The following is a 27,835-nucleotide window of genomic DNA, read 5'->3' as shown; positions in this document are numbered from 1 at the left end:
AAGAAGCTCACCTGCAGACTGTTATTCGGGACGGTATAGAAAGTACAATATCACAGTTATGCTAGAAAAATATTACACTTCATAAAACCCATGTTTATTAAAAAAATCTATTCAGAAAGTCTGGAAAGCGTAATAAATATCGTAGAGTGGCCGCCCATCTCCAACATAAAATATAAAGCGTGAACACGAGAGTCCCCTGTAAACACGGACGCGGGCAGGGACGCAAAGTGCTGGCAGCGTCCTCGGGGGAGCGCGGGCTCGGCTGCAGCTGGCGGGTCCCTTCCCGGTGACGCCCTGAGCCCGCGGGTGGCTTCTCCTCGTCACTCAGGGCCTGCGGCGTCCTTTCCATTCTAGAATCCCACGGCTCTCGGAGCAGTGAGGGCCACCAAACCACGTGGGAGAGGACGAGTGCAGATCAGATCCCTCCCGTGCTGGAAGCACCCAGTGAAGCAAGGCCACCACCCCAGAGCGGCGCTGGGTCACGCCACTAGTGAGCAGGGCCGGCTCGCATCGGAGCCGTGGCCACTCGAGCCCTGACAGCCGTCCGCGCAGCAACACACATGCGGGTAGTCTGAAATCACGCCCCACTGCCCCTGGGGAACAAGTGAAACCTCACTCTTGCCCAGTGTGACGTGGGGGGCAGCACTGGGCGAAATCTCTCCCTCCGGGGGCATCAGGTGTTTCTCTTAAAGTGGGCAGGCGCCGGGGTGGATGGGACCACAGTGGGTACCACGGAGGGGGACCGGCAGGGCCAAAGGCCTGAGACCCCGGGCTCGGGTTTATCACAACCAAGTCTGGTTCTGGTGATCCAGAGGGGGTCCGACTCTACAGGAGGGCAGGGCAGCCAGTTAACTTGCTGGGCTGTCACACCACGTGTGCAAATCCCGCAAGCCCTTGCGTGAATGGTGGAGGTGCCCGTACAGGTGAACAACGCGGTGATCGCACCTTCATTCACATACCGACTGCCGGTTAGGAAGCCCAGCCACTGGCTACTTGAGACTTAAGCCAGTTCAATTAAACACAGGCTCTCAGCTTCTCTAGGCTGCCTCTCTGCAGAAGGGTTTCAAGTACCACTTTGTTTTGCAGAAGGGCGAGGGAGTGGAGGTATCTCAGGGCATTCGAGTTGGTTCAGGAGAGAGTGGGGAAGAGCCGGGGTGCCCCTGTCACGGGCGGGGTCCGGTGCGGGGTGAGTCCCGGGGTCCCCGCGGGGCTCTGAACGGTCAGAACTAAGGCTGCACACGTAAGGGGGCTGGTGTGACGCACAGAAAACACGCGCTGGCCGCTCTCACAGCCGTGCTGCATCTCTGTCTCTCCTTTCTGTCCCCTTCCATCACAACACACGGATTTCAAGCAAACCAGCAACGTGCCGACGAGCCCAGGACAGAGGCCCAGGCGGCTGACGGACCGGCCGTTGCCTGTGCGGCAAACACAAGATACAAGGACCACTGTCGATTTCTGGGAGGGCAAAATCTGTGAGCTTGGGCCCCCCAGGTGTTCCTAAGTTTCTAATAACAGACGAAATAGTTCTGACCTAAAACAAAACTCTTGTGGGTGGACGTGTTTTGAGCCTTGGGAAAAGAATTGAGAAATATGCCAAGTGCCCAAGAGGGCTTTGTGGGAAAACAGGTCCATGAACCTGTCCCCACCTTTTTATTCCTTGTGGTTCTGAGGAAAAGAAAAAAAAAAAAAGGCTCACGGGATAATTAAAGCTTCTGCGATACGTTTATATTTTCAGGTCTGAAAACCATTAGACCAAGCTAGGGAGCTAATTTTTAGAAGGCGGCATTGTTTTTGTTTTTGTCGGTCGAGTTGGGTACCAGAGTGAGTTAAAATGGAGGGAGTTTCAGAAATTGTCTTCTTGGTGAAAACCCGGCTGAGACCAACAGGTGCCCCCCCTCCCCCCGAGGGCAGGGGGTGCCCAGTGACGCTGGCCAGTCACAGCACGGTGGGCAAGGGCCTGGTTTGGGGCCGGCTGGGAGGACACAGGCCTCTGTCCTCCAGGCCCCGGCGGTGGCTCGCCCAGCATCACACCCACTCCTGTGTTCACACGCCCCGGGGGAAACATTAAATATCCCTGACATGTCAGGTGAGGACAGACCTGTGCAACAGAAACACAAAGCACGACACAAAAGCACAGCTTCCACAAAGGGCACCCCTGCTCTCAGCAACACATCCTCTGCTCCCCTCTGGCCCCGGGCGGGGGGCAGGGGTCTCCAGGGGAACCGAGAAGGGACTGACGGGAGGCAACCCAACTGAGGGTTCCCACGGGCCACAGGGTTTCCATGAAAGGGGAAAGCCAGCACTCAGGGAAGCCCAGGCCCTCTCGGAAGCTCGGGGCGGCCGCGGCGACCCTTGAGCCGCTCCTGCAGACCCCGGTCCTCAGGAGAACGCGCAAACATGGGCACAGGTTGGGCTGGCTCCCTCCCGGGGATGCGAGCGATTCTTGGGAAACGTGGCCACCGAGGCGAAGCTGCTGCTCCCGGGGCCGGGGTGGCCTCGCCCCATCAGATCTGCAACGGGAGAGAACACGGGGGCCTCAGTCCCAAGTGGGGGGCAATGAGACGAGGGCTCTTTGGATCATCTGGAGGGACCAGGCATCTGCTCCTAGGTGCCCTGTGCCCGCCGGTCACTCAGCCGCGGGCAAGGGCAGAGGCGCAGAAGCCAGGCCCCCAGGGCTCTGCCGTTAACTGTCACCTTCGCACCGTGACACCTGGGCTGTGTGTGCCGGAAATCAGACTAGGTCACTGACTTTATAACTGGGAAACACACGTCTCCACGGAAACACAGGCCACGACTGCGCAAGACCCACGGGCTGGGGACCCTCCAGGCACTCGGCAGGTCCGCAGTGGACGGGCCCCGGCTGGTCGGCTGGGGGCGGAGACGGCAAGGTCAGCACAGCCAGGCGTCGGGAGGTCCCGCCTGGATCCCCTCCGGCTGCCCGAGAAGGTGCAGGATGAGCGGGCGCCGGGCTCGGCTACAGCCGCGTAGACGTGAGTCTCTTCATGCCCCGGCGCTGCGCCAGGCTGGAGGACAACACGGGCTCCAGCCGCGGGGCCTGGGGGGCTCTGTTCAGAGCGAAGTAGGTGGCGGCCATCGCTCCCTGCAACACAAGGGAGCGGCGGTGACGCTGTGCCGGCCCCCGACCCGGCCTGGGCCTCGCCGAGCCTGGGCTACGGGAGGCCTTCCTTCAGGGCCACGGAGCACCGGCTCTCAAACATCAGGGTGTTGCTCTGATTGCCGTATCCACCCGCCCCCCGGACCCCATCTGTGAACCGTGCGGTGACTGGGGGTAGACGCTCTGGGCTCCTGGGGAGCCCTGGGGTGAGGTTCTCCCGGCCCCCGATCCGCTCTGCGGCTGTGGGGTCCCTGGGGTGCCCTCCCGGCAATGGCACCCCAGCTCTGCCAATCTTGAGGATCCGGGACCAACCTGGGTGACTGGGCCCCTCCTGGAGCAGCTCTAAACCCTCGGGTGGTCTTGAACGGGCGGCTCCCAGCAGGAGAACCCCAGCCGTGCATACCTCCCAGAAGAGGGGCCGCCCCTTCTGTGTTAACAGAAGTTGTCACTTGCTCAGAGTCCGGCATGTGACTGCACGTATGGGATGAACCAAGTAGCCGTAAATACACCGGGGTGCCTATCTGGGCCTGTTGCGGGTTCCCTGCCGGCACCCCGTGACCCCTGGGGTTAGCCGTGCGGGTATCGGGGCAGCTCTCCGGAGTCCCCGCTCCCACCGTTCTGCCGTGGGGACCAGTGGTCGGTACCTTCACCAAGTGGACGTCCTGTCTGCGGAGCTGGTTTGGGGACAGGTACTCTCTATTCACGATCCAGGGGTGTCTGAGGACCTGGACGGCTGTCAGGCGCTGCTGAGGGTCCACGTGGAGCATCTTGGACACGACATCCTGTGGGGGGAGGGCAGTGGGTGCCGCTGCTTCTCAGGGCTCCCAGCCAAAGTCCTCCCCTGCTCACGGCGACACCCGGCCACCAGGCTGACAAGCTCCGCGCCTGGGGCCGAACGTTTACCCCCAGGTTTCTACACATGTGATTTTTTTTTTAAAGTTTTAACCGTCGTCAACTTGGTGGATCACCCCAGGTTCATACAGTATTAAAGATTTTATGTCTGAAGAGAAATCAAATGTGGAAACGTTCAATAGCGGGTGTAAGTTACTGAAATATCATTTGAGTAAAAACGATAATCTTCCAAAGGGAGAAGCTGAAATAATGACTACCCCACAGATATAAACCAATCATAACAATGTCCTCAGTTACATTTTATCACATATAATAAATATTACTATCCTCAAATCCACAAGTGTTTGCTGCAAATAATCACCAACTGTGGAATTAGTAATCTGCTGCTGTTACTGTGTCCAAAGGGGCTCATGTTCCATAGAGGTGACTTTCTTATTTGAGTTTGTTCGTTTTTTGTTTTTTTTTTTTTGCGGTACGCGGGCCTCTCACTGTGGTGGCCTCTCCTGTTGCGGAGCACAGGCTCTGGACGCGCAGGCTCAGCGGCCATGGCTCATGGGCCCAGCCGCTCCGCGGCATGTGGGATCTTCCTGGACCGGGGCACGAACCCGTGTCCCCTGCATCGGCAGGCGGACTCCCAACCACTGCGCCACCAGGGAAGCCCTGATTTTCTTATTTGATTGTAATGTAATAGCAACAAAAACTCCTACAACGGGTTTAGAGACTGAGCTCCACTTCAGATTTACATGTGGCAATACATGCAAATGTGTGTACCTACGTCTACACACACGTACAACTAGAACTGTGAGCTGCATCTGCATGGAATTCATGAGACTGTCTTCACACGCTTGACGCACCAGCTCTTGTGAGCATCAGGGCTGTCCTTGGGGGAAAGAGGGTGAATATTACATCCCTGTTTTGTAGGTGAAGACGTGATGTGTATAGTTCTTCACCAAGTGCCCAAGGAAGAGCCTCGGTGAGAATCCGTGCTTTTCTGCTGGCCTCCTCTCCTTCTTTCACTGTTCCCATCACATTCCAAAATGAAATGAAATCAGTTAGAGTATCTGTTTAATGTGAAGTTGCATCACTCAACAGAATTTGTGGTCATCAACCGCAACAAAGAAATATTATACACTAATAAAATACCCTTCTACAGAGAAATACAATGCCTTTTGATATTTGATAACATTAATCTTGGTAACTTCTTGAAACAAATATCTCCTGGAAGGACTGTTCTCCCCATTTCTATGTGTGGAAAATGAAAGCAGGGAGACCTTTATTGACTTGATCAAGACCTCACAGTAGGGAATTCCCTGGCGGTCCAGTGGTTAGGACTCCGCACTGTCACTGCCGAGGGCAGGGGTTCAGTCTCTGGTTGGGGAACTAAGATCCTGCAAGCTGTGTGGCGAGGCCAAAAAAAACTCACAGTGAAGCAGTGTGTTTTTACACAGTGCATGCAGGAGGCGGATAAAGTATCATAAAAACATACAAATCCATAGGCCTTGCCTGTTTTCGGAGGATTGGAGGTTTTGTTGTGTGGCGAGCACAGAGGGGGAAAAGGCACAGGGCGAGGGGAAGACATGGCAGGGAAGGAGCAGGGAGAAGCCGGCAAAAGGTCCTGGGAGGCAGCGAAGCCCTCTCCCTGCAGCTGTGACCTTGGTAACGTGTCCTGTACCTGACGAACTCCTTTCCTGCCACCTTTTCCCTGCCCCTCACTCCTGTTTGAAATCACCTCTCAAAGAAACCACCAGCACCCAAGTCCTGGTCTGTGGCTCTACTGTGGGAACCGGAACTAAGACAATTCCCATACTCATTCAAAACAGAGTGGATGGAAGGAGCAATGTGGGTGTCAGGGTGCAACACAGGGGAGGTGCTCACTAAATGCCGGCTGCCATTACCTCCACCATCACCTCCACCATCTCCTCCACCATGACCTCCACCATCTCCTCCACCATGACCTCCACCATCTCCTCCACCATGACCTCCACCATCTCCTCCACCATGACCTTCACCATCTCCTCCACCATGACCTCCACCATCTCCTCCACCATGACCTTCACATCACCTCCACCACTTCCTCCACCATGACCTTCACCATCTCCTCCACCATCTGCTCCACCATGACCTCCACCATCTCCTCCACCATGACCTTCACCATCTCCTCCACCATGACCTTCACCATCTCCTCCACCATGACCTCCACCATCTGCTCCACCATGACCTCCACCATCTGCTCCACCATGACCTTCACCATCTCCTCCACCATGACTTCCACCATCTCCTCCACCATGACCTTCACCATCTCCTCCACCATGACCTCCACCATCTCCTCCACCATGACCTTCACAACACCTCCACCACTTCTTCCACCATGACCTTCACCACTACATCCACCATCTCCTCCACCATGACCTTCACCATCAGCTCCACCACTTCCTCCACCATGACCTTCACCATTCCCATCATCTCCACCATGACCTTCACCACCACATCCACCATCTTCTCCACCATGACCTCCACCATCTCCTCCACCATGACCTTCACCATCACATCCACCATCACCTCCATCATCTCCTCTGCCATCTCCACCATCCTCTTCACCACCTTCATCACCTCCATCATCTCCTCCACCATCACTGTATGAGGTCACACAGAGACGGTAATGGCAGAGCTGGAATCAGAACCCCAGAATTTCTCCTCCTCTGGTCATTTTATAGGAACACAGGAAATAGACTGTTGATGCTGTTTCTTACTGTGGTTGGACTATAATTTACTATTTGATTAGAGAGGAATTCCAAGTCTGATGGACAGAGAAACAGGGCTGGTCCCAAATGGTGCAGATGCAGAGAAGCCCCAATTCAAAGTATTTTTTAATAACAGAAATACACCCCTGTACCAGAGTTTTACTTGATCAGTCTGTGAACAGTCAGGGCTATCATTTTGCAACATCCCTAAAAGTGTGACGGTTAATTTTCTGTGTCAACTTGGTTAGGTCATGGTACCCAGTGTTTGGTCAAACACCTGTCTGCTTTATAATAATTATAAATGGAGTACAATCTTTAAAACTTGTGAATCACTATGTTGTACACCTGCAACTTACATAATGAACCATACTTCAATGAAAAAAAAGAAAAACAAAACAAAAGACACTCGTCTGGAGAACTCCCTGGTGGTCCAGTGGTTAGGACTCTGCCCTTTCACTGCCGAGGGTGCAGGTTCGATTCCTGGTTGGGGAAGTAAGATCCCACAGGCCGTGTGGTGAGGCCAACCCCCCCACCCCCCAAAAAAAGAACCAATAGTGATCTAGATGTTTCTGTGAAGGTGACATTAACAATTAAATCTGTCAACTTCTCCATAATGTGCGTGGGCCTCATCCAATCAGTTGAAGGTCTTAAGTGAAAAAAGACTGAAGTCCCCGAGGAAAAGGGAATTCTGCCAGAAGACGGCCTTTGGACTAGAGCTGCAACATCTACTCTTTCCTGAGTCTCCAGGCTTCTGGCCTGGCCTATAGGTTTTGGACTTGCCTCCACAATTCCATAAAAATAAATAGCTCATCCTCTGTCTTAGTCTCTCTCTGTCTCTGTCTCTATACATACACATCCTATTGGTTCTGTATCTCCGGAGAACCCTAATACACCAAGGCTGTAGAAAATGTGAAAAGTGCGCTGAAATATTTTTGCAAAATTTCTTTTTTTTAGCTGTGTTTCTTAAAAAAATCTACGAGTATAAAATATCTATATGATTTACACGAAAAGTATCCTCTAGTATTCTCAAAGATAAAATGGTTACTGCAGAATGTCCATACCTGAGAAGAGCACTGGGCAATGTACTCACCTTTGCCGCATCAGATATGGAATCCCAGTTTCCCCCGGAAAGGGCGTACTTCCCGCTGCCAATCCTTGCCAAGATATCCTCAGGGGTATCATCTGGTCCGTTTGCAAAAGGGGTAAATCTGTGTGATGAGAGAATTTGTGGTAATGAGCTTCCATTTTATAATCTAAGATAAAGTTCATTTCGCCTCTTTGTTGTAAAAAGAATAATATTTTCTTTCCCATCATGCCCCAAATCCAGGATTCATGGTAAAGTGTAATTTATTTCTTACTGCTGTGTCTCTTTTCCTTACTCAGCCAGTGAAGAATGTTCTGTGGACCCAAGGATGAGCCTTTCTGGACCGTTTCTGGCTTCCCTGGTGACAGTGTGGTACAGTGGTTTGCCCGGTGATGCGGTTTCCATGGTGACAGTGTGGTATATAGTGGACGGGAGACTGGGATTTGAAGTCTGAGAGACCCATGGTCGATCTATTACCAACTCTGGCTTCTCTGACAAATGAATTTTTTGAACCTCAATTGCAAAATGGGCAGAATAATACACTCGCAGGTACGCACAGACACACACAAAATGCAAACGGTTCTTGCCCTACTGTAAGTGTGTGATAGATGTTTACTGTCACCCCTTCACATAAACCAGGGTGGGTCAGTGTAGCCTCCCCAGAAAGAAAATTATATGTAATCCTAACGCACTTCCTTCAGTGGCAGGGTTTGTACTCCTAGTTTATGTATTGGCAAAGTAAGCACCAGAAGAATCACAAAGCGTGGCATTGGGAAGAAACTGCAGGGCCTCCTTTGCTATTGCAGCCCTCAGGGCACGGCCCCAGGCTCACCGGGGCTCCCCCCTCCACTGCGACACTAGTCACTGATTGACTAGGAAATACCTCACTGAGGCCACGCAAAAAGCAGGGCATTCTCAGTCACTCCTGTGATTCACCCGGGAGCAGAGCTAGTGAGGGTGAATCTATGACCCGGAGCCTGGGCTGCCTGCCTCTTCGAGACGTGGCTGCTTCCTGGCTCGAGAAGATGTCTGTAAGGAAAGATGCTGTGACCTCTGTGCAGAGGATGCGTGGTGCAGAGGCGAGAACGTGGACCCGCGGTCAGAGGCTTGGGTTTTTGTTGATGAGCTGGGCTGAGCTGTGGAGCCCCAGTTCCCTAATTCCAGAGACACACTTGAACGACAAGGCATGACTTTCTGCCCTTGCTCTCTGGTTGTCCTGCAGGGGCCTCAGGAGACTGAACTCAAGGTCTGTAGGTATGGGCCCACACCGTGCACAGGGACAGGCCCACAAGGGCCAGCAGCCTCGCCAGGGGCGCCCTGAGCGCCGACACCCACGTGAGGGTTTGCGTTACCCCGCCAGCATGGTGTACAGCAGGATCCCCAGACTCCAGATGTCACAAGCCGCGTCATAGCCTTGCCGCTTCAGGACCTGCCAGGGGAAAAGCAGACGACGGATAAGCACCTGGCAGGGAAAATTCAAGCTGTGATGAGTCCATAACCCCGGCGGGGGTCGGGGGGATGGCTGGGGATGCGGGGTGACTTCAGCGGAACTGTCGCTTATCGCCGCAAAGCCAACCCTAATTCCTTGCCGTAGGATTCCCCAAAGACCCGCGCACACAGGGAGCCCTGGCTCTTGCCAGATACACGACAGACTGAAGAGGAAACAGTTAATTTTTAAGGCAGAAGAATTTTGGGAGTTCCCTGATGGCCTAGTGGTTAGGATTCCAGGCTTTCACTGCAGTGGCCCAGGTTCAATCCTTGGTCGGGGAACTGAGATCCTGCAAGCCGTGTGGTGTGGCAAAAACCAAAACCAAACCAAACAAAAACCAAAACAAAACAGAAGAATTTTTTTTACTCTGGTAAAATATACTTAGCATAACATGTCCCATCTTTGCCGTTTTTAGGCGTACGGTTGAGTGATACCAGGTACGTTCATATTGCTGGGCAGCTGTCAGCATCACCCATCCCCACAACTCTTTTCCTTTTGCAAAACTGAAGCTCTGTCCCCATGAAACAACAACTCCCCCTCCCCTCCCCCCAGCCCCTGGGAACTACCATTTAACTTTCTGTCTCTATGAATTTGCCAACTGTAGGTCCCTCATGTAAGAGGAATCACAAAATTGTCCTTTTCTTCCTGGCGTATCACACTCAACACAGTGTCCTCAAGGTTCATCCATGATGTGGCGTAGGACAGGATTTCCCTCTTTCTTAAGGCTAATATTCCACTGTACCGTCCATCCATCGATGGACACGTGGGTTGTTTCCACCTTTTCGCTGCTGTGAACACGGGTGGACAGATATCTGTTCTTGCCTCTGCTTTCAACTCTTCTGGGTTTGTACCCAGAGGTGGAGTTGCTTGGTCACCTGGTAGTTCTGTGTTTGAGTTTCTGAGGACTAGTTAACACGGGAGAGTGTTCGTGTCCCGGGGTTACACACTTCAGGGGAGGGCAATCCTCTGATACGTCTACAGTTGAATAACAATAAAGAAAAGCAGCGCGAGTACTCCGGGCGACTGCAGGTCACTGGACTGACATTGAACGTGAAGTCAGGAGAGCCGTGTTCAATTTCCTTAGACACGAGGGCCGGGATCTTTGCACCTCAGGCGTGGTGTCTGCAGCATGGCAGGTCACCGAGGCGTGTGAACACACCAAGCGTTCGGGGTTCAAGCCCTTGCCCATGTTCACTAGCTGAGTGATCTTCAGTCCCTTCAACACATGGGGTCTGTTTTTTTTTTAATCTGTGAGCTGTTTGTGGCTAACAGTATCTACCCTGCCCACTCCATGTGGCATAGGAGGATAAAAGCAAAAAATACAGGTAAAAGTGCTCAGTAAATGGTAAAGTAATATACCAACGTAAGGTAGTCTCTAATCACTAAAACCAATACTATTAACATTAGTAGCGACGAAATAAGGCAATAATGTTGCTCAAACAGAACCAGATTGTTCTTAAAGGGGCTACAGGTAGCATCTGGACAGCCTAATGATGGCCCCAGCTGCGTATCCATCCGCATCCTGGCAGGCACGTGGACATCTTCCTCGTGGACCACTGGCCGTGGTCACCTCGTGGACCCCACCTGGGTCACCTCTCAGCTCACAGACTGGCCACTAGGGGCCAGCATGCCTCTCTCTTAGGACTTTCTGTACTTGTCACTGCACCCACCAGGGCCACCCTGGAGCGGCTTCACCAACCACCAGAGGGATCCACGCAGAACCTAACGTCTGTTTTCATTCCTGACCTCGCCCCCCACCCTGCCCCCATCAGCAACGTCAGCCTCTTCTGTTTCCAGCTCTGCTCTCACCAGCGTCTTGGGTTTGGTTGCTTTTCTAAAAAGCAAGAAACTGGATTTGTCTCCACAAACACATCAGTGAGTTCAGGACCTACCGGAAATGATCCCCAGGAGGCTGAAAAGGGCACAGCACGTACGAGATGTGCTGCCGAGGCCTCTGGCGCCCTGAGACGAGGGGGCGGGAGGGGGGCCCGCAGGATTCACGTGCGTTCTCATCCGCAAATCTCGGCGGAACCCCAGCGTTCGGTCCCACAGCACCCGACTCGCTCCTGGAGCTCTGGGAAACAACCTAGATCAAGAGCTCTGGCACCAAGTCCACGCACGTGCCCTCCCTCCTGGTGCAGCTGCTGGTAGACTGCTGATCCCAGGTGACCCACTGGCTCCCCGCCCGGTTGTAGGAGAGACCGACGCACTATTTCTCACCGCAACTCCTAACAGACAGGCAGGTTTGATCGAAATCGTCTAGAGCACAATGACAATTCCACATGCAAACCTCACCATTACAAATTTTACGAATAGGAAATAAAATGATAAAATAACCGTGTTTGAGCGAAAAGAGACCGAAGCTCCTCGTTTCTGCCCTCTAGAGTTACTGCCGATGCCAATACACCGAACCGCGCAGTGACTCTGGAAGTAGGAAAGGGCCGTCCTCCCGCCGGCTCAGCGGCCCTCTCACCTCCGGGGCAACGAAGTTGGCTGTGTAGCAGGGGGTCATCAGCAGCCCGTTCTCGGCTCGCAGCTGCTTGGCGAACCCGAAGTCACAGATCCGGATGGACTCGGGGTTTCCAGACTCGTCCATGTACAGAATATTGCTCGGCTTCAGGTCTCGATGAACGACCTAGAGAGGCAGGAGGAAGTACGCCTGAGCTGGGGCCCAGGCTGGAGCAGGGGACAGAAGCGGGGACGCACTCAGGAGATAAGGGCTTATCTGGAGTCGTTTATTCTGGGCAGGTCCTGAGGCAGGAAGCAATCGGCTGGGATGCTCTGATCTCTGTAGGTCCTCCCCCCTCTCTTTCTCTCACACTGACACTCAAAAATCGAGGACCCCACCTAAGCCCCTCGGATGGTGAGTATTTGGATGAAGAGATAAGTGAGCCTGTGCCCAAGATCAGGGAGGCCCGCTGGGGCCATCACACAGAGAGACACTGGTGGTGAGCTCAGTAACACGGGTGGAAGATTTCTAAAGAGAAACATCTGCTGTGTGATGCCACGTTCCAGCGGGCAGGTGTCGGCACCCCAGCGGGTGATGCAGACAAGGAGCCTCTGTCGTGTGCACGTGGCCAGTGGACAGAAATCCGAGAGCCGCATCTGTGCGGAGGGAGCCGCACGGCGCTCTGAGCACCGAGGGCGGGCCGGCGGCGCCTCAAAGCACAGCGGCCATGTAGCTATTTAGGGCACAAAGCGGCTTCTTCTGAAGGGGACAGAGGCCGATTGTAAGAACATGTGGTGTGTCTGCATGTGGCTTGGGGCCCACGTGTCTCATTGTCCTGCTAATACCCAGGGAGAGGACAGAGAAGGGAGATTAAAGGGCCACGGCCGGCAGCCGGCTTACAGGGGCTCCGATGGTCGGGAAACAAAAGACTCGGTTCCAGGTCTGTTGCCCCCCCTCGTGCAACAGAAGCCAATCTGCAAAACCATCATCTGCAGGGCTGCTTCTACAGTCTGACCGTCCTGGGAAATGACCATCGTGTAGCCCTGGAGGAATGTCCTGGTCAGACGGGGCTGCATTTTAAAAGCTGACAGCCACACGTGCACGGCGGGCCAGGGAAGCACTGCTGCTTCCTGGGAGGTGCTGAGAAGGTGGGGGTCTGGGGCTGAGGGCAAGGGGTCTAGAAGCATGGTGCTGGGTTAGAACCCGGCTGTGTGTGCAGCTTTGGGCGCGATACGCAACCCTTCTGCGCTCTGGTCTCCTCATCTGTGAAATGGGTGTGATCCAGAGTCTAGAACTGCCCAGACGAAGAGCTCAGAGCAGCACCTGGAACCCTCAGCGGTCGCTGTCATTTTACCACCATATTTCTTGGCATTGGTGGAGGAATTCAATTCTAAGTAGGGCAACTGATGAACATTCCAAATTTCCCTTTATCAAGCCCAAACTACTTTTTTGCTGGTCTCGGTGAATTTAATTTCTTGACCTAGCTCCTGGACACACAGCGTGTGTGTCTAAAATCATTTAGACCCAAGAGGGACGGTTGTGATTCACAAGGAAGACGAGGACACCTGAGTTCCCAGCTCTTGAGCCCGTGGCCTCTGAGCGCCCCCGGGTCCCGCTCTTCCTCTGTCCTCCCCGCGGGGCTGCCCAGGGTGGGGGTGGGGCGTGGCCTTACCCCCTGGGAGTGGAGGTAGTCCATGGTCTTGGTGATGGTGCACAGCACATCGCTGGCCTCCCGCTCCGAGAAGTACCTCTGCCGCAGGATACGGTCCAGCAGCTCCCCACCCCGCATCAGCTCCATCACCAGGTACACGAACTTCCCGTCGTCGTAGACCTGGGGGTGGGGCGGGAGAGCACACAGGCCTCAGGGACCTCGCGGTCACCCTCGCGGGCCTGCTGGCCACTGGGAAGGAGGGGCCACCCCGGCAGGGGCAGGGGGCGCATCAGTGCATAGAGCCTGGAGTCCCAGTACTCCGCTGGGAGCAGACACAAGACTTCTGTAGAAAATGAGTGAGGATTTTCTAGTCATGCCAGACGAGGCTCTTCTTGGGAAAAGAACAGCTTTAATGATCTGCTGCTGGGCAGGGCATGGGTCAGCAGCGCTGAGAGCTGCATGGATGGATTTAGCTGCAGTGAACCCTGGTACTGACCCGCCTCTGGGAGAGCTATGTTCAGAGACGGACAACGCGATGCTGGCCCAGCCCCAGGTGGCAGCGTTCTCCAGGGCCGTGCTTTTCAAACCTTACCAAGCAGGTGGTTGGTGGGGAGCCTGACCCCGGGGGCCCTCTACGCTGCTGTGCCCTGTGCGGGGGACAAGCCCTGGGAGTCCGGGAGGAGAGGAGGTAGGAGGGCTGGTCTGCTTTTATTTCAGAAAAGCAGTAGATGAAGAGAGCTTTCGTCATACTAGCGTTAATCTCCTGAACGTAAAAGACAAACCAAACCAACAAGCTCTGGGTCTCTGTCAGGCCGATGGCCCAGCAGAGGGGCCGCCCAAGTGCTGAGAAGAACCAGAGAGAGACGGAGCAAAGCACCTGAATACGGTGACTTTCTAGCTTCCGAGCCAGTGATTTCAGAACAAATCACTACAACAATCTGGCTGGCACGGAGCTCAATAAAGGACGTAAAGTTCATCTTGTTGTATTTATTTCTGAGTTTATGAGCAAACGCTCTGCTTTTGCGAATGTGCCCAGGGTGACGTCGCTCATCCCAAACAGTCAGGGCTCTTCGGGAGTTTTCAAATTCGCTGATTTCTGTTTGCGGACCTTCGCACACACACGACGAAGGCAAGAGCAGGGGGCTGATCTCGCGCAGGGGAGCTGACCGTGACCCGCAGGGACGCAGCTGGGCTGCACTTCAAGCTTTGCTCACACAAGGCCTGTTCCACGCTTTCCTCGGAACTGAATTGGCATTTGGAAGGCCTCTTACTCCAGGCATTTATGGGGCCCAAAGGAAACTGAGGTGGCCCCAGTATTTTGAGGTTTTGGGTTCGCGACGCTGGGATCACTCTGGAGCTGGAGAGGAAGACAAGGCTCTCTCCCCTGCCTGACCCCAGAGGCCCAGCCCTAGGCTGCCAGGTGCACCCAACTGGCTCCAGCGTGACTGGTCCCTGCTCCCTTCCCCTCTTTCAGGGACAAGGGCCACACATCGCTCAATCGGGAAAGCGAAGGGAGCTGGGAGGGGCTCCGGGTCTGGAGTCTCAGAGCTGGAGCCCATCTCATGGGCCCCACGCTCTCCATGACAGCGAAGTGAAACACACCTGGATTAGAATCCACACCAGCTCTCTCTCCTTTACGCACGTGCGCATTCTGTGATTTGGGAGGAGTGGGGTGCCGTCAACGGGGTGTGAATAAACGGCCCGGCAGGCCGGGCTACCCAGCTGCCGGGTGTCCCCGAGCTGTCCGGGCAGCAGCCCCTCCGGCTCCGAGCTCCTGGGCGCCAGGGACAGCTGGTGAGCCGAGCAGCCGGCTTGCACCAGATCAACGGTGGCTTCTGGCGCCGGCCGGAGGGACACAGAGCGCAAGCGACACCACTGTTGCACGGAGGCGCTTACGTCTTTGAGGGTGATGATGTTGGGGTGCTGGCCGTACCGCAGGAGGATCTCAATCTCTTCCGAGGGGTCCCTTTTACTCTTATCGATGATCTGAAACAAACAGAGGTGGACATGAGGCTTCCAGCTGGCGCCTGCGGCTGCAACCCTTTCTGCCCCTCCTCCCCTCCGGCTCAAGCTCAACCAAGATAGCCCGCAACTGCCTAGGAATTCACGGCAACCCTTGCTTCCCCACTGAGCAGAAGAGACTGACGTGAAAAAGAGAGAGCACCTGCCTGCACACGCTAATGTTAAGCTATGACAGGGCTGCATGGAGAAGGGTGGGTTCGGGGCGCTCACACAGGCACCACCGAAGACAGAAGGCGCTCTTCCACCACTCGCAGCGCAGGCTCTGGGTTGGCGGCCTGTGCCCCCTGCCCCATCCAAAGTGGGCCTCCGGCTGCCGTGCATCTCTCTCCCTGTTTGGTGGTCACACACCGGCAACAAAGTGAGACCCAGTGTGGTTCTCACCAAGAGACGCCACGGCGGCGTGCGTGCCGAGGCTGCGCTGTGACTTACACATACGGACGCTCCTTCTGGCTCCTACCTCCTCCTGCTGGTCTTAGGATGGCAGATAAAATCCTCTTACCCCATGAAAACAGATGGCTTCCGATCACAGGGTGTCATGAATGAAAGCCCAGCTGGAAACAAGGGGTCACCTGTTGGTGGACAGTCACTCAAACCTCTGGGGACAGCTTCCTGGGCCCCAGCTCCTGCTTCTTACGGGGATGCAGCTGGCTGGGGAGGGGACCCCACTCAGGCGAAGGCTACAGCACGTGTGTGGGAAACGACACTCAGAAGAGGAGGATGGTTTTTGTGCATTAGCTTCACCCAAGTTCAAAACGTTCGCCATGTGGACGACGTGCAGTCATTTCGCTGCTAGAGTGTGAGGGAAGTTCACTTCCACTCTCTATCACGTCCGAGGCTCTGAGTGGAGGCTTGCGTGAAACTCACTTTCTTCTTTAGATGAACTAAATGCTCAGGTGGCACAGGACCCAGTGTTGGAGCTCTGCCCGCCCGACGCCCTGCCGCCCCTTCGCTGCAGTGGAAGATGGTCATGGTGCCCGCGCTTCTCTCAGTTTTAAACCCACTGCCAGGCTCTGACGACATTAGCGCCCAGGACCATGAGCCCTATGACACACGTTGTTCAACAAGGAAAAACCTAAGCTTCTTTTTTTTAAAAAAATAATAAATTTATTTACTTTTTGTTTATTTTTGGCTGCATTGGGTGTTCGTTGCTGCACACGGGCTTTCTCTAGTTGCGGCGAGCAGGGCTACTCTTCACTGCGGTGCGCGGGTTTCTCATGGCAGTGGCTTCTCTTGATGCGGAGCACGGGCTCTAGGCGCACGGCTTCAGTAGTTGTGGCACGTGGGCTCAGTAGTTGTCCCTCGTGAGCTCAGTAGTTGCGGCACGTGGGCTCTAGAGCGCAGGCTCGGTAGCTGTGGCACACGGGCTTAGCTGCTCCGCAGGATGTGGGATCTTCCCGGACCAGGGCTCGAACCCGTGCCCCCTGCATCGGCAGGCGGATTCTCAACCGCTGCGCCACCAGGGAAGCCCCAGCTTCCTTTCCTGACACAGCTTCCCTCCTTTTGTTCCTAAAGTTCTAGCTAGGAACTGGGATCACTTCTGTTATTGGCAGAAGCCAACACACAATGCATCCTTCTAGAGGAGATCTTTTTAAAGGCTTGTTCAGTGGGTGATGGAGGGGATGCCCTAACATGTGGGTGCCCAGGCAGCCACGGGGCAGACCCTTACACTGCCTGGATCACATGTTGACCAACAGGGTTCTAGGACCGTCTCTGCCCCAGCTGCCTGCCGGGCCATTCAATCCCTAGGCTGCGATCCCTTTGCAATTTGAGAAGGTTAAAATCACTAGTGGTTTTTTTAAAAAGTTAGTGGTAGATTCATAGTTTTTCAAATAAAATTTCATGATAAAGGAAATGTATTTTTAGCACAAATCACAATAGAATAGGATGCAAGATAAACAAGAAAGAGGAAGCCTTTTCTCTATGCCGATGGCCCAGAGCAGGGGGAGGAGGGAGCAGTTATGGGACCAGAGGGGCGGCTACACGAACAGGGCACCCACAGGGGCTGGGGGCTCTACCCTCCTCCCTCCTGTGGCGTCCACCCCGGCAGAACCGACTGGAAGGCAGAGGGCAGGCAGGGTGGGGTGATGGGGTCCCCAGCAGGCACGGAGGAGAGGGTGGGTGCCTGCCTGGAAGGGAGGCCCCCGGGGAGTGGAGGCAAGCACGGGCTCCTGCACCTGCCCAGCCGGCCGCTGCCTCTCCTATAGTCTGGGCAACGTGGGACCGACACACGGCAGCAAGTTCTGTTCAGACCCAGCGCCGTCATCTTGATCGCTGTCAGCAAAGGCTGGCAGCTTCGTCCACAAATCTTTTTCCGGGATGTTTTTGGGAGAAAGGTCAGGAAGAAGAGACACAGAGCAGTGAGGTGTGATGACTGGTCCCTGAGCACAAAGCCCAGGTCTGTGGGGTACAGCGGAGCCTGGGGGAGGGGGGCGGTTTGAGCACATTGTTCAGACGCACCCAGGAAGGAATTTCTTCTCCGTGGGGTCCATTTCTCGGGATTGCTATTGTGGGACTGGCTTCTAGTTCAAGCGAGCCCTGGTTAATCGAGTCCTGTATCTTGAGAACAGTATTGTTTTATAATCTTGCTTATGCAGCAAAACCGAGGGAGGCGTTCTCAGCAAACATGTTCACCCGCAAGGCCTCCTCTCTCCATGCCGATGCTCAAATGATGCTGACGGACCACGAGCGGGGAGGAACGGTGGATCTGTCCTCACCCGCAGCAGGAGGCCACCCACAGGTCAGCACCCAACGGGCCTGGCAAACCAGACTCTCACGGGGCCGCTGTTTGACAAGCTGTGTATTTCCACAGTCCGTGAAGCGAGGCTGCCCCAACAAAGGATGGCAGACAACGTGATTGTCCTCAGCAGGTGAAGCGTGCAGGTGGGTATCGGTACATCCTTATTCCTCGTGGCTGAAGGCGGGGGCAGGACTGGTCCAGGCTTCACTACCATCCACGCACTCTCCCCTCTGCCTTTTGGTCTCTGCGTTTCCCCATCTCCCTCTTGCCCATCTCTCTCCAGCACAGGCTCCCCTGCTGGACACTGAATGGCGTGGGGCTTCGAGGTGGACAAGAGGCGGCCTGAGCTCACAGGCCGGCCGAGCACCTCCGGAGGTGGGCGTTTCTGCTGACGTGTCGAGAGGATCCACACATTTGACGCGGGAGGAGTAGAGCACGGAACCCCTTGTAAAATTCAACAGATACCCTCTCCTGTTCAACTACTTTAAACAAATGACACAGAGAAAGGACTCCAAGTTTTCCTGCCGGAAAAAATTAAAATTTCCATGCCAATCAGTTTTCCTTCTAAAAATAAGCTCTATTCACGTCAGGCATCTGTCAATTCCATTGCTTTTTCTGGCTGACAAATTACATACACAGTAGGAAAATGAGCCCAGAAACGCGATGTAATTGTCAACGGTCTGCTGTGAATACCAATTGGGGCTCCTTCTGGAGAGAGGCAGCCCAGCTTCAGCCCTGAGCGTGTCAGCCACACTTCACTAGAATTAAGGACTGCATGACACAGACTCCTGTACAATTTCAAGGATCTCACTTTATTTTCACCTGATTCTATTGCTACTTTAATAACACAAAAATCTGCTCCTGAAAGGACATGCAGCTGTGCTTCCCTCCAGGAAAACGTGGCCATGGCTGGGACATCCATCCATCCCTGAGTGAGCCTCTCAGACAAAGAAGGGGGCAAATGTGCAAGTGGAGCTTTGAATGAAGAGAAGCGTGTGTCTGCATGTTGGAAGATAAAACAGGCCAACAGGAAAGGCTACAGCGACAGAAAAGCTCCCTTAGCTTCTGATTCTTCAGTGACATTCCCCTTTTCGCTATGGCTTCTGGTTCTGTGATCAGTAAAATCCCTCCATGGCTGGATTGTGAGTTCCCTGAGAACAGGTTTGTTTTTGCCTGGAACCTAGCACTGCGTCTGCCTTGGAAAAAGCGTTAATAAAAAATTTGTAAAAACGAATGAAAGGAACTGGTTACTGAACAGGGGAGTCCCTGCAGAATGAAATGCGTTCTAGAGACAAGAAATGTTCTTTGGAGCAGTCGTACTGCCCACTCGACAATAAAAAAGCCAAAGAAGGGGATGAGGTGATTTCGAATTTGAAGAAAAGCTCCTGATTTATATTTCTCTCTCTCTCTTTTCTTTTTTTTTTTGGGCCACACCACTCAGCTTGTGGGATCTTAGTTCCTCGAGCAGGCACTGAACCCAGGTCCCGGCAGTGAAAGCGCGGGGTCCTAACCACCGGACCACCAGGGAACTTCCGGTATCTTTCTCTCTTAAATAACATTGGTCCTCGACACCACCAAGCACCATGACGGGGGTGTGGAGACAGGAAATGAGCTGCGAAGCATGTCAGGGGTTACAAAAGCCCTAAAGAAGGTACTGAAGGCGAGGACGATGGGGGAGGACCACATCGGGGTCAGAAGTCAGCACCCAGGCTGGGGAGGAAACCGCTGGGCTCAGGGAAGAGTGTGTCGCCCTTGCGGGAGAGGGCTGGGGACAGAGGAGGGGCCTGAGGAACTCCAGGAACGGGGCTGTGAGGCCCTGCTGGCCACTGCAAGGATCTGGGCTCCGTGTGAGTGAGACGGAAACCACTGGAGAGGGGGTTTTGTGCAAATGGCAGTGTCCAGATCCTGGGTCATGTCAAGCCACAAAGACCTAAAACCGAAGTAAAAATGAAACCTTGTGCAATTTTTGTAAAGTGAGTACAGAACCTTTCATGAAATAAGAATATTATCTTTTCCTTCCAAATACACCTCTCCCCTTTGAATCCTACCCTATCACAGTTACTTTCTGCAGTTCATCGCTGATTCCATTTCAGTCTTATTTTAAATGACAGGTGCATTAATGCCTCGGCATCTATGCAGTATTGTGTCATGCTTATTTCAAAGTCCTATGCACTTTCACCTCCTACCACTAGCCTCTGGGGCTGGCTATGAAGACAAAGGTGGACCTGAGTTTCACATCAGACTCCTGAGCTATTTTGTCCCATGGAAATAGCTCCGAGAGCTTGTTTGGAGGTTCTAGCAGGGGAGCGCAGCTACTCGTATGCCCTTGACCGAAGAACGGTCCTCCTCTATCGGGGGAGGTCATCCTCTTCGACCGAGCGCACGGCTTTGGGAGGGACGCACGTGGAGTGGTGAGGGAGGAAGGGGACACCCGCCTAGCCAGCCAGATCAGCTGAATCAAGCCTGGCGATCAATGGGGTGACAGATGTCGCAGCCAGACGGACTTGAGGATATGGGGAGGGGGAAGGGTGAGCTGTGACAAAGCGAGAGAGAGGCATGGACATATATACACTACCAAACGTAAAATAGATAGCTAGTGGGAAGCAGCCGCACAGCACAGGGAGATCAGCTCGGTGCTTTGTGACCACCTAGAGGGGTGGAGTAGGGAGGGTGGGAGGGAGGGAGATGCAAGAGGGAAGAGATATGGGAACATATGTATAACTGATTCACTTTGTTATAAAGCAGAAACCGACACACCATTGTAAAGCAGTTATACTCCAATAAAGATGTAAAAAAAATTAAAAAAAAAAAAAGAAATAGCTCCGAGATCTTAGAAAGTAGGGCACGTCTGTTCACTGGGATGTGTCTGAGAGGACGACACGGTTTTTCTCACTGAGCCATCCTAGCCCAAGGCAGGTGCACTTGGGAGGACACCCCCAGCAGGTGGAGGGCGTCAGCACCCTGTCCTCTGAGGCCAGATTCTCCCGGTGGAGGATCCCGGGCAGCCTGATGGTGTTTTGCCACAGCAGAAGGGAGGGACCAAGCCTAGGGACCCAGACTCTGAGTGAACCCACTGAGTCGCTATTCCATGTAGGCACTGCCCTAAAGGTTTTGTTAAGTGGGAGCTAGAATTGGTCTCACTAATTTAGGGCCTGCGCACAAGTATGCAGCTGAGAGCAAATGCAAAACCAGCGATCTTGTTGCCTGGGGTACACTGGGGCAGGTTGCTTGTTGCCTGGGATACACTGGGGCAGGGTGCTTGTTGCCTGGGGTACACTGGGGCAGGTTGCTTGTTGCCTGGGGTACACTGGGGCAGGTTGCTTGTTGCCTGGGGTACACTGGGGCAGGTTGCTTGCTGCCTGGGATACACTGGGGCAGGTTGCTTGTTGCCTGGGGTACACTGGGGCAGGTTGCTTTACGTATATCGGTTAAGTTTAACTCAAATGCGGTTAATATGATGACAGAATAATTATTGTGCAAAATTAGGTACTTATAAGACAGACATAAACTTAAAGCAAGACACAATGGTATTTCCAAGGATGTGAGACCCGCTGTATCCCACTCTTGAGTTTGGAGGCTGACCGTTAAGGGCTGGCACTGCCGTCCCCTCAGGACCGCCCTTGGTTCCCGCCCCTGCAGAGGGTGGGAGCCGCGGTGCTCTTGGTCTATCACCTTCCTGCTGCCAGAACAGTGAGCGGAGGCTCAGCAGAGGGAAAACCCTCCCTCGTCTCCGGATACCAGCTGCTGGAACTTGCCTACATAAGACACCCCTTCAACTCTATGCTTTCGGCTGGGGTTCCCAACCTCGGCACCCAGACATTTTGACTGGGTGAGTCTCTGGGGTGTGTGGGCGGGTGTCCTGTGCAGGAGGCAGGGCAGCACCCTGGCCTCTGTACACCACATACCAGGAGCGACTCCCGCCCCAGGTGTGACAGTCAGAAGGTATCCAGACACTGCCAGTGTCCCCGGGGTGGGGGGCAGAATCACCCCGATACGACGGCCTCAGGCAAAGCCCGTGTACTCGGGCCACAGGGCTACAGTCTCCTGGGGACCTGCTCTCTTCCCGGTGCTCTGTACTCAGTGGGGAAGTTCCCAAACCCTCCCCGTAGCTGGATGGAGGCCCCGACGGGATTGTCTCTCAAGATGAAACGGACACCGTTTTCCATCCAAGAATCTGCAGAGCAGGGTTTGCAAACTGTGGTGGCCCAGAGAGGTGACGCTAAACTCTAGCGGCTGAATCTCAACGGGGCTTCTGCGGATCCAAGTCACTGAACGACACCCTTGCTTCCATGTCATACTCGAGAACACGCTGAGCCGTGCGGTTTCTTAGTTCCTCCAGCAGTAAGTGGGGTACTGCTGCCCATCCAGATACAGAGCAGAAAAAAGCCCGAACACATTTCAGCTACGTTCTACCTGGAAAACGCTGGAAAGGGAACAGAATAGTGACCCTAGGTGGGTTACAGCAGTTTGGGTAGCAAACGGGCTCATTCTAAACACTCTTTGCCATGGCACTCCTGCCAGCTCTTCCATCTTTGAAGGAAATCTGCCCTCGGATGGAGGAACCGACCTGCAGCGTGCGGCTTAAAACGTGCCCCGAAACAGCCCTGGGTCCCGGGGCACTCATCTCACTGGAAAGTCTCTGCTTCTTCCTGTGCTCGGGTAGTTCAAGCATCTTCCAGACAATGAATTATGACCCACCAGAGTCTCAGAGAGGATGAGGGAAAGCCTTGTAACGTCCACCTGCCCAGTTCACCCCGGGAACTTCAAGCCTTGTAAAACAGAAACAGGACGCCTGGCTCTTTCTTTCTCCATCAGTTGCAGCCTCAGCTCCTGGCTTTGCTGCCAGAGAGGCCGGGGCTGAAATTCCCCAGAAATTCCCATCGCGGGGTCTGATCTTCGGGGATCGAGCTATAAGCCACTTGTTGCCAAAGCTGATTCGGAGGGTGTCTTTTTGTGAGAGCTGGATATGGAGACATAAGACACTATTGCCTTTGTCTGCGGATTTATTTTCAGACACGTCCCAGCATCAGGCTGTTTTCTAGAAAGGCATCAGGGTCAGCGAGCTTGCCAAACACTAGACGGGTTTCTTTGCACTCAGTGGAAGCCGCGATTGCTTCTAGGACTGCTGCTGGTCACCTGATAAACTGTCTAAAGAAATTCTGCGAGAAATGACACACGCAGAAAGAATTTTAAGATGCCTATGCACGCTTACGAAGTATGTGAAATATATTTAAAGTAAAAATGAAATTCTCTCGTCTGAGGTAGGACTAGGGTCTCCTCTCCATCACTGGCTCGTCTGGATACGGGAACGGCATCACCCGAGCTCCCCTACAAACTCTCCCAAGGATGGGGAAAAATAAAATTCCTCAACGATCCAAATCCCGAAATACATCAGGCCCACACGCCAGTGGCTCCCGTGCAGTCTCAAGCCCCCTCTCCCAGGAATTTTAAATCGCGCGACATTTCCTCCCGTCACCCACTCCTCAGCATGTTCAAGACACTGGGCAGGCTGATGACCATGGACCCAAAGGACCCACACACTGAGCCTTCCTCCAATGTAAACACTCTTTTTTGTTTGAGGAATTCAAGCTAAACTTGCCAAAAAGCCGCAAATTCCCAACCCAAAAGTAAACCAACGGGCCTGCGTTTTTTGGGGGCTGGTGACTTTTTGGACAGGGCAGAGCATTTCCTCAGGGCCAGAAGCACTGTGCAGACATCCCAGCAGATACGAGGGTGTATCTGCTTCCACAGAGCGGCCGTGAGCCATGGGTGAGGTGGAACGAGGCCATCGCTTCATCGTCACTGTTTTGAACAATTTTCTCAGAGCTTAGGAAAATCACAGCGATGGAATGACTCCTCTTACACGGCTGCCTGCTGGACAGGCTCCATCTGTCCCCAAAAGTTCTTTGAAGAGCAGGGTAGTGTCATGTGCTCCAGATGAGTTTGGGATAAGCCAGGATGGTCTGGTCACCATGACACCGGCTGGACCTGGGTCCTCAAGCGCCTCCAGGTCAGCTGAGTGGGGAGTGGTGGACAGACCAGCTCTCGCTCCCTTGGAGGGAGAATGTACAATTTATGCTTTTTACGAAAATTAGATGATGCCTTTAGCAGAATGCTCCAGCTTTCACACACCAGGAAACGCAAGAAACCGGTAACTTGGATTTCCAGATCAAATATTTAATTTAGCAACGATTATAGAAGCCAAAGGCAGGATGGAGAGAGTGCCAAACTGGGCTGTAGTTGTTATTCTTTTCCTATGTATTTACTTATTTATTTAGGCTGCACTAGGTCTTAGTTGCGGCATGTGGGATCCTTTAGTTTTGGCATGCGGGCTTCTTCGTTGCGGCACGCATGTGGGATCTAGTTCCCCGACCAGGGATCAAACCCCGGCCCCCTGCATTGGGAGCGCAGAGTCTTACCCACTGGACCACCAGAGAAGTTCCCTGTTACTGTTTTCTGTTCTTGATGATTCAGGGTAAAACTACCAGCTCTCTCCTTAAGGTTTTGCAAGTATTACAAAAGATTTGATTCTATTTATTTCTTTGATTTAAGTTTTGGTGACTGGAGCTTCCTTTCCCTTCTCCTTTCCTCCTTCCCCCCCTTCCCTCCTTCCCCAAATGTTCTGCCTGGCCCCCAACTCTATATTTTCCAAAATGCTGAGTGCCCAGAGCTTTTGTTCCAGTGTTTTACGTAGAAAGTTACTAAAGGTGGTCAGTACCTACACGTCGGCTGGAGCAGAACATATTCATGATTTGCAAAATAGTTTTTTAACAGGTGACCTAATATCAAAGTCAACGGAACGGCCCCGCATCAGAGCTTAGAAGAGGCCGAGGGAGAGTGTCTGCGAGGCTGGGCGTGCCCGCCGGGGCCTGGGGCCCGGGCAGCTGCAGACGCGGCCGCCGCGTGCCCCACTCTTACCTTCACGGCGTACTCGGCGTCTGTGGCCATGTGCACACAGCGCTTGCATACGGAGTAGGCGCCCACCCCGATGTCCTCCTTGACCTCATAGCCATCGGTGAAGCGGGTGTTGTTCCCGTGTAACTGCTGCAGAGAGAGCGGGCGGGCAGAGAGCGCGATCAGAGGCCTCTCGTGCAAGGGCACCGAGCGTGGTGCAAAGGAGGCTTCAGCCCTTGCACGTGGGGACACGGAGGCCAGGAGGTGGTGGCGTCCTCGGACCACAGTCACGGAGCTAGCTGGCCGTGGTTCCAGGTCTCAGCCCAGCTTCCCCACCTGTCGGGTCAGGACCCTGTTCTCAGACACCCAGCACCCTGTGTCGCTGACCTGCCTGCTTCCCCACAAAGGTCCGAGAGAGGCGAGAGGTCAGACGTCCCCGAGACTGGGTGCAGCTCTGACGCTGGTGTCCAGAGCGGTGTCCGGATGCCAACGTCTGATTGGGAATCTGACCCCCTGATGCCCCCTCGCCACCCTCACCCTACTGACTAAGGGCGCAGAGAGCGTCACCCATTACAGTGGACGCTGCCACAGCAAGTGTCCACTCTAGACACGCCGTGTCTCCCCGGAGGCCCTTGGGGAGAGAAGCATGGAAGCCCAACGCCATCTGCTGTGCCCTGCCTCGGCTCTTCAAGGAAACGTGGTCATGATCCCTTCTAAAATTCTCTACCTCTGCTCGTATTAATACGGTGGGAAACTCCTTATAAAAACAGCACCTTCACTGAGCCCCGAAGACTACATTTCGCGATGGGGATTGGTGCCCACAAACCCAGCCAGTCTCTCGCGGTGCTGGCTCGACTCTGCACAGCAGATACCCCCAAGCGTGAGCCCTGCTGGGGCTCCAGCCACAGCCACACCACGATGACATCCTTCTCAGGACTCTTTCTGTCTTGAGGATGAACGCGAAGCACGGCTCAAATCACCATCTCAATGACCCCGGGGAGGCGGGGGGAGGAGTTCGTGAAGGAAGTGCACCCCAACTCGGCTGAGACAGCTCTGCCCACGGGTCGCCTCAGGGCGGCCACCTCCTTGCCCCAACCCGCTGGGGGCGAGCGGAGCCGGGCTGTACGGGATGCCCTGCACCACGGGGGGCTGATTACCTGCACGATGGGGTGAACCGCGGCTTTGTGCAGATCCTGCTGCGAGGGCTCCTGCGCCAAGCTGGAGGCCACAAAACTGAATCCTCTAAACAGATGGTGAGCGTTGGCACTGGGGGGGACGCCAGGTGAGTCTGCAGGTAACAACCAGAGAGTCAACAGCCACGACGTGGTGAGGTAACCCTGTGGGTGTGTGATGTGTGCGTGTGTGGTGTGTGTGTGCATGTGTGCACACGCACATGTGCATCTCTGTGATGTGTGCATGTGTGTGTGTGTCAGGTGTGCAGGTGTGTTAGGTGTGTGCATGTGTGCGTGGTGTGTGTTCGGTGCGTGTGGTGTGTGTGCATGTGTCAGGTGTGAGGCATGTGTGTGCATGTGTGTCAGGTGTGTGTGCATGTGTGTGTCGGTTGTATGTGTCAGGTGTGAGGTGTGTATGTGTCAGGTTGTGCACGTGTGTGTTCGGTGTGTGCATGTGTGCGTGGTGTGTTTGGTGTGTGCACATGTGCATCTGTGTAATGTGTGTGCATGTGTGTGTAAGCACACCTTACAGGTGTGTGTGTCAGGTGTGTGTGCGTGTGTGCATCTATGTGATGTGTGTGTCAGGTGTGAGGTGTGTGTGCCAGGTGTGTGTGCACATCTGTGTGATGTGTGCGTGCATATGTCAAGTGTATGTGTCAGGTGTGAGGTGTGTGTGTCAGGTTGTGCATGCGTGTGTGTTCGGTGTGTGTCGGGTGCATGCGCACGTGTGTGTTTGTCAGGTGTGAGGTGTGTGTGTGTGTCAGGTGTGAGGTGTGTGTCAGATGTGTGTCAGGTGTGAGGTGTATGTGTGTCAGATGTGTGTATGTGTCAGGTGTGTCAGGTTGTGCACGTGTGTGTTCGGTGTGTTGGGTGTGTGCACACGTGTGTGTTTGGTGTGTGTCAGGTGTGAGGTGTGTGTATGTGGTGAGTGTGTGTGTTGGAGAATGGGGTGAAACGGAGATCAGACAGCCTGAACCATATGAAACCACACTTTATTCTGGGCGGTGCCAGTGGTTTGATACCCGGCAAAAATACCCAGAGCAAAAACTTGAGGGTAATCGTTGATCATCACTTACTAGTTATTCATTCTCAGTGGCAACCCTCTGCCCTGCGCACTCCAGACCGAGCCCAGAGCCACCAGCAACCTCGGGGTGAGCTGTCACTCCTGGGCCAGGGCAGAGGAGGCCACCCTCTGAGTTTCTCAGGTCAGCAGGAACCGGGCACAGGGACGCAGGCCCGGGCATTGGTGACTCTTCTGTCCCCCCTGCCCCAGGCCCGAGGAGCTCGAGGGCAGCACGCAGGGTGCTCTGCTCCCAGGGAGCCTCAGGGAGCCCTTCAATCGTGACCCCTCTAAGCTCTGTCGATTTGTCTGAAGGCTTGACTGCTGTTGAGATGGGTCCCAGTTCAAGGTAGAAGTGGAGTTATCTACCAAAGTACAAAATACACCTGTCTTTTGAAGAGCAACTAGACTTTTATGAATTTATCTGACAGAATTACTTTCAAAAATGCTTAGAAATAAATGTAGAAAATGTTTGTCTTGGTGTAGATATATACTGATTTAATGGCATATTACTCAGCCTTTAAAAAGAATAAAATAGTGCCATTTGCAGCTACACGGTGGACCTAGAG

At 54.0% G+C, this 27,835-nt stretch overlaps 1 protein-coding gene across 5 annotated transcripts in view; it reads right to left on the bottom strand.

The window, feature by feature from the left end:
- Positions 1-56: 56 nt before the first annotated feature.
- Positions 57-27,835, bottom strand: part of RPS6KA2 (ribosomal protein S6 kinase A2) — a 359,802-nt gene continuing 332,023 nt past the window's right edge. For 4 of the 5 annotated variants that reach the window (XM_049695209.1, XM_033403996.2, XM_033403994.2 and 1 more), the window contains 9 exons: positions 26,192-26,322; positions 25,059-25,184; positions 15,278-15,367; positions 13,403-13,561; positions 11,755-11,916; positions 9,145-9,221; positions 7,799-7,916; positions 3,760-3,897; positions 57-3,100 (listed from right to left, as the gene is read on the bottom strand). In XM_049695209.1, coding sequence (XP_049551166.1) covers positions 2,975-3,100; positions 3,760-3,897; positions 7,799-7,916; positions 9,145-9,221; positions 11,755-11,916; positions 13,403-13,561; positions 15,278-15,367; positions 25,059-25,184; positions 26,192-26,322 — 1,127 coding nt within the window. In that variant the 3' untranslated portion in view covers positions 57-2,974. The remainder of the gene's footprint in view (positions 3,101-3,759; positions 3,898-7,798; positions 7,917-9,144; positions 9,222-11,754; positions 11,917-13,402; positions 13,562-15,277; positions 15,368-25,058; positions 25,185-26,191; positions 26,323-27,835) is intronic. The other variant, XR_007470469.1, reaches the window with a different exon arrangement.

Source organism: Orcinus orca, chromosome 12 (genome assembly GCF_937001465.1).
Source record: "Orcinus orca chromosome 12, mOrcOrc1.1, whole genome shotgun sequence".
NCBI classification, from domain to species: domain Eukaryota; kingdom Metazoa; phylum Chordata; class Mammalia; order Artiodactyla; family Delphinidae; genus Orcinus; species Orcinus orca.
The sequence above is the reverse complement of the archived record's forward strand: the minus strand, read 5'-3'. Positions and strand labels throughout refer to the sequence as shown.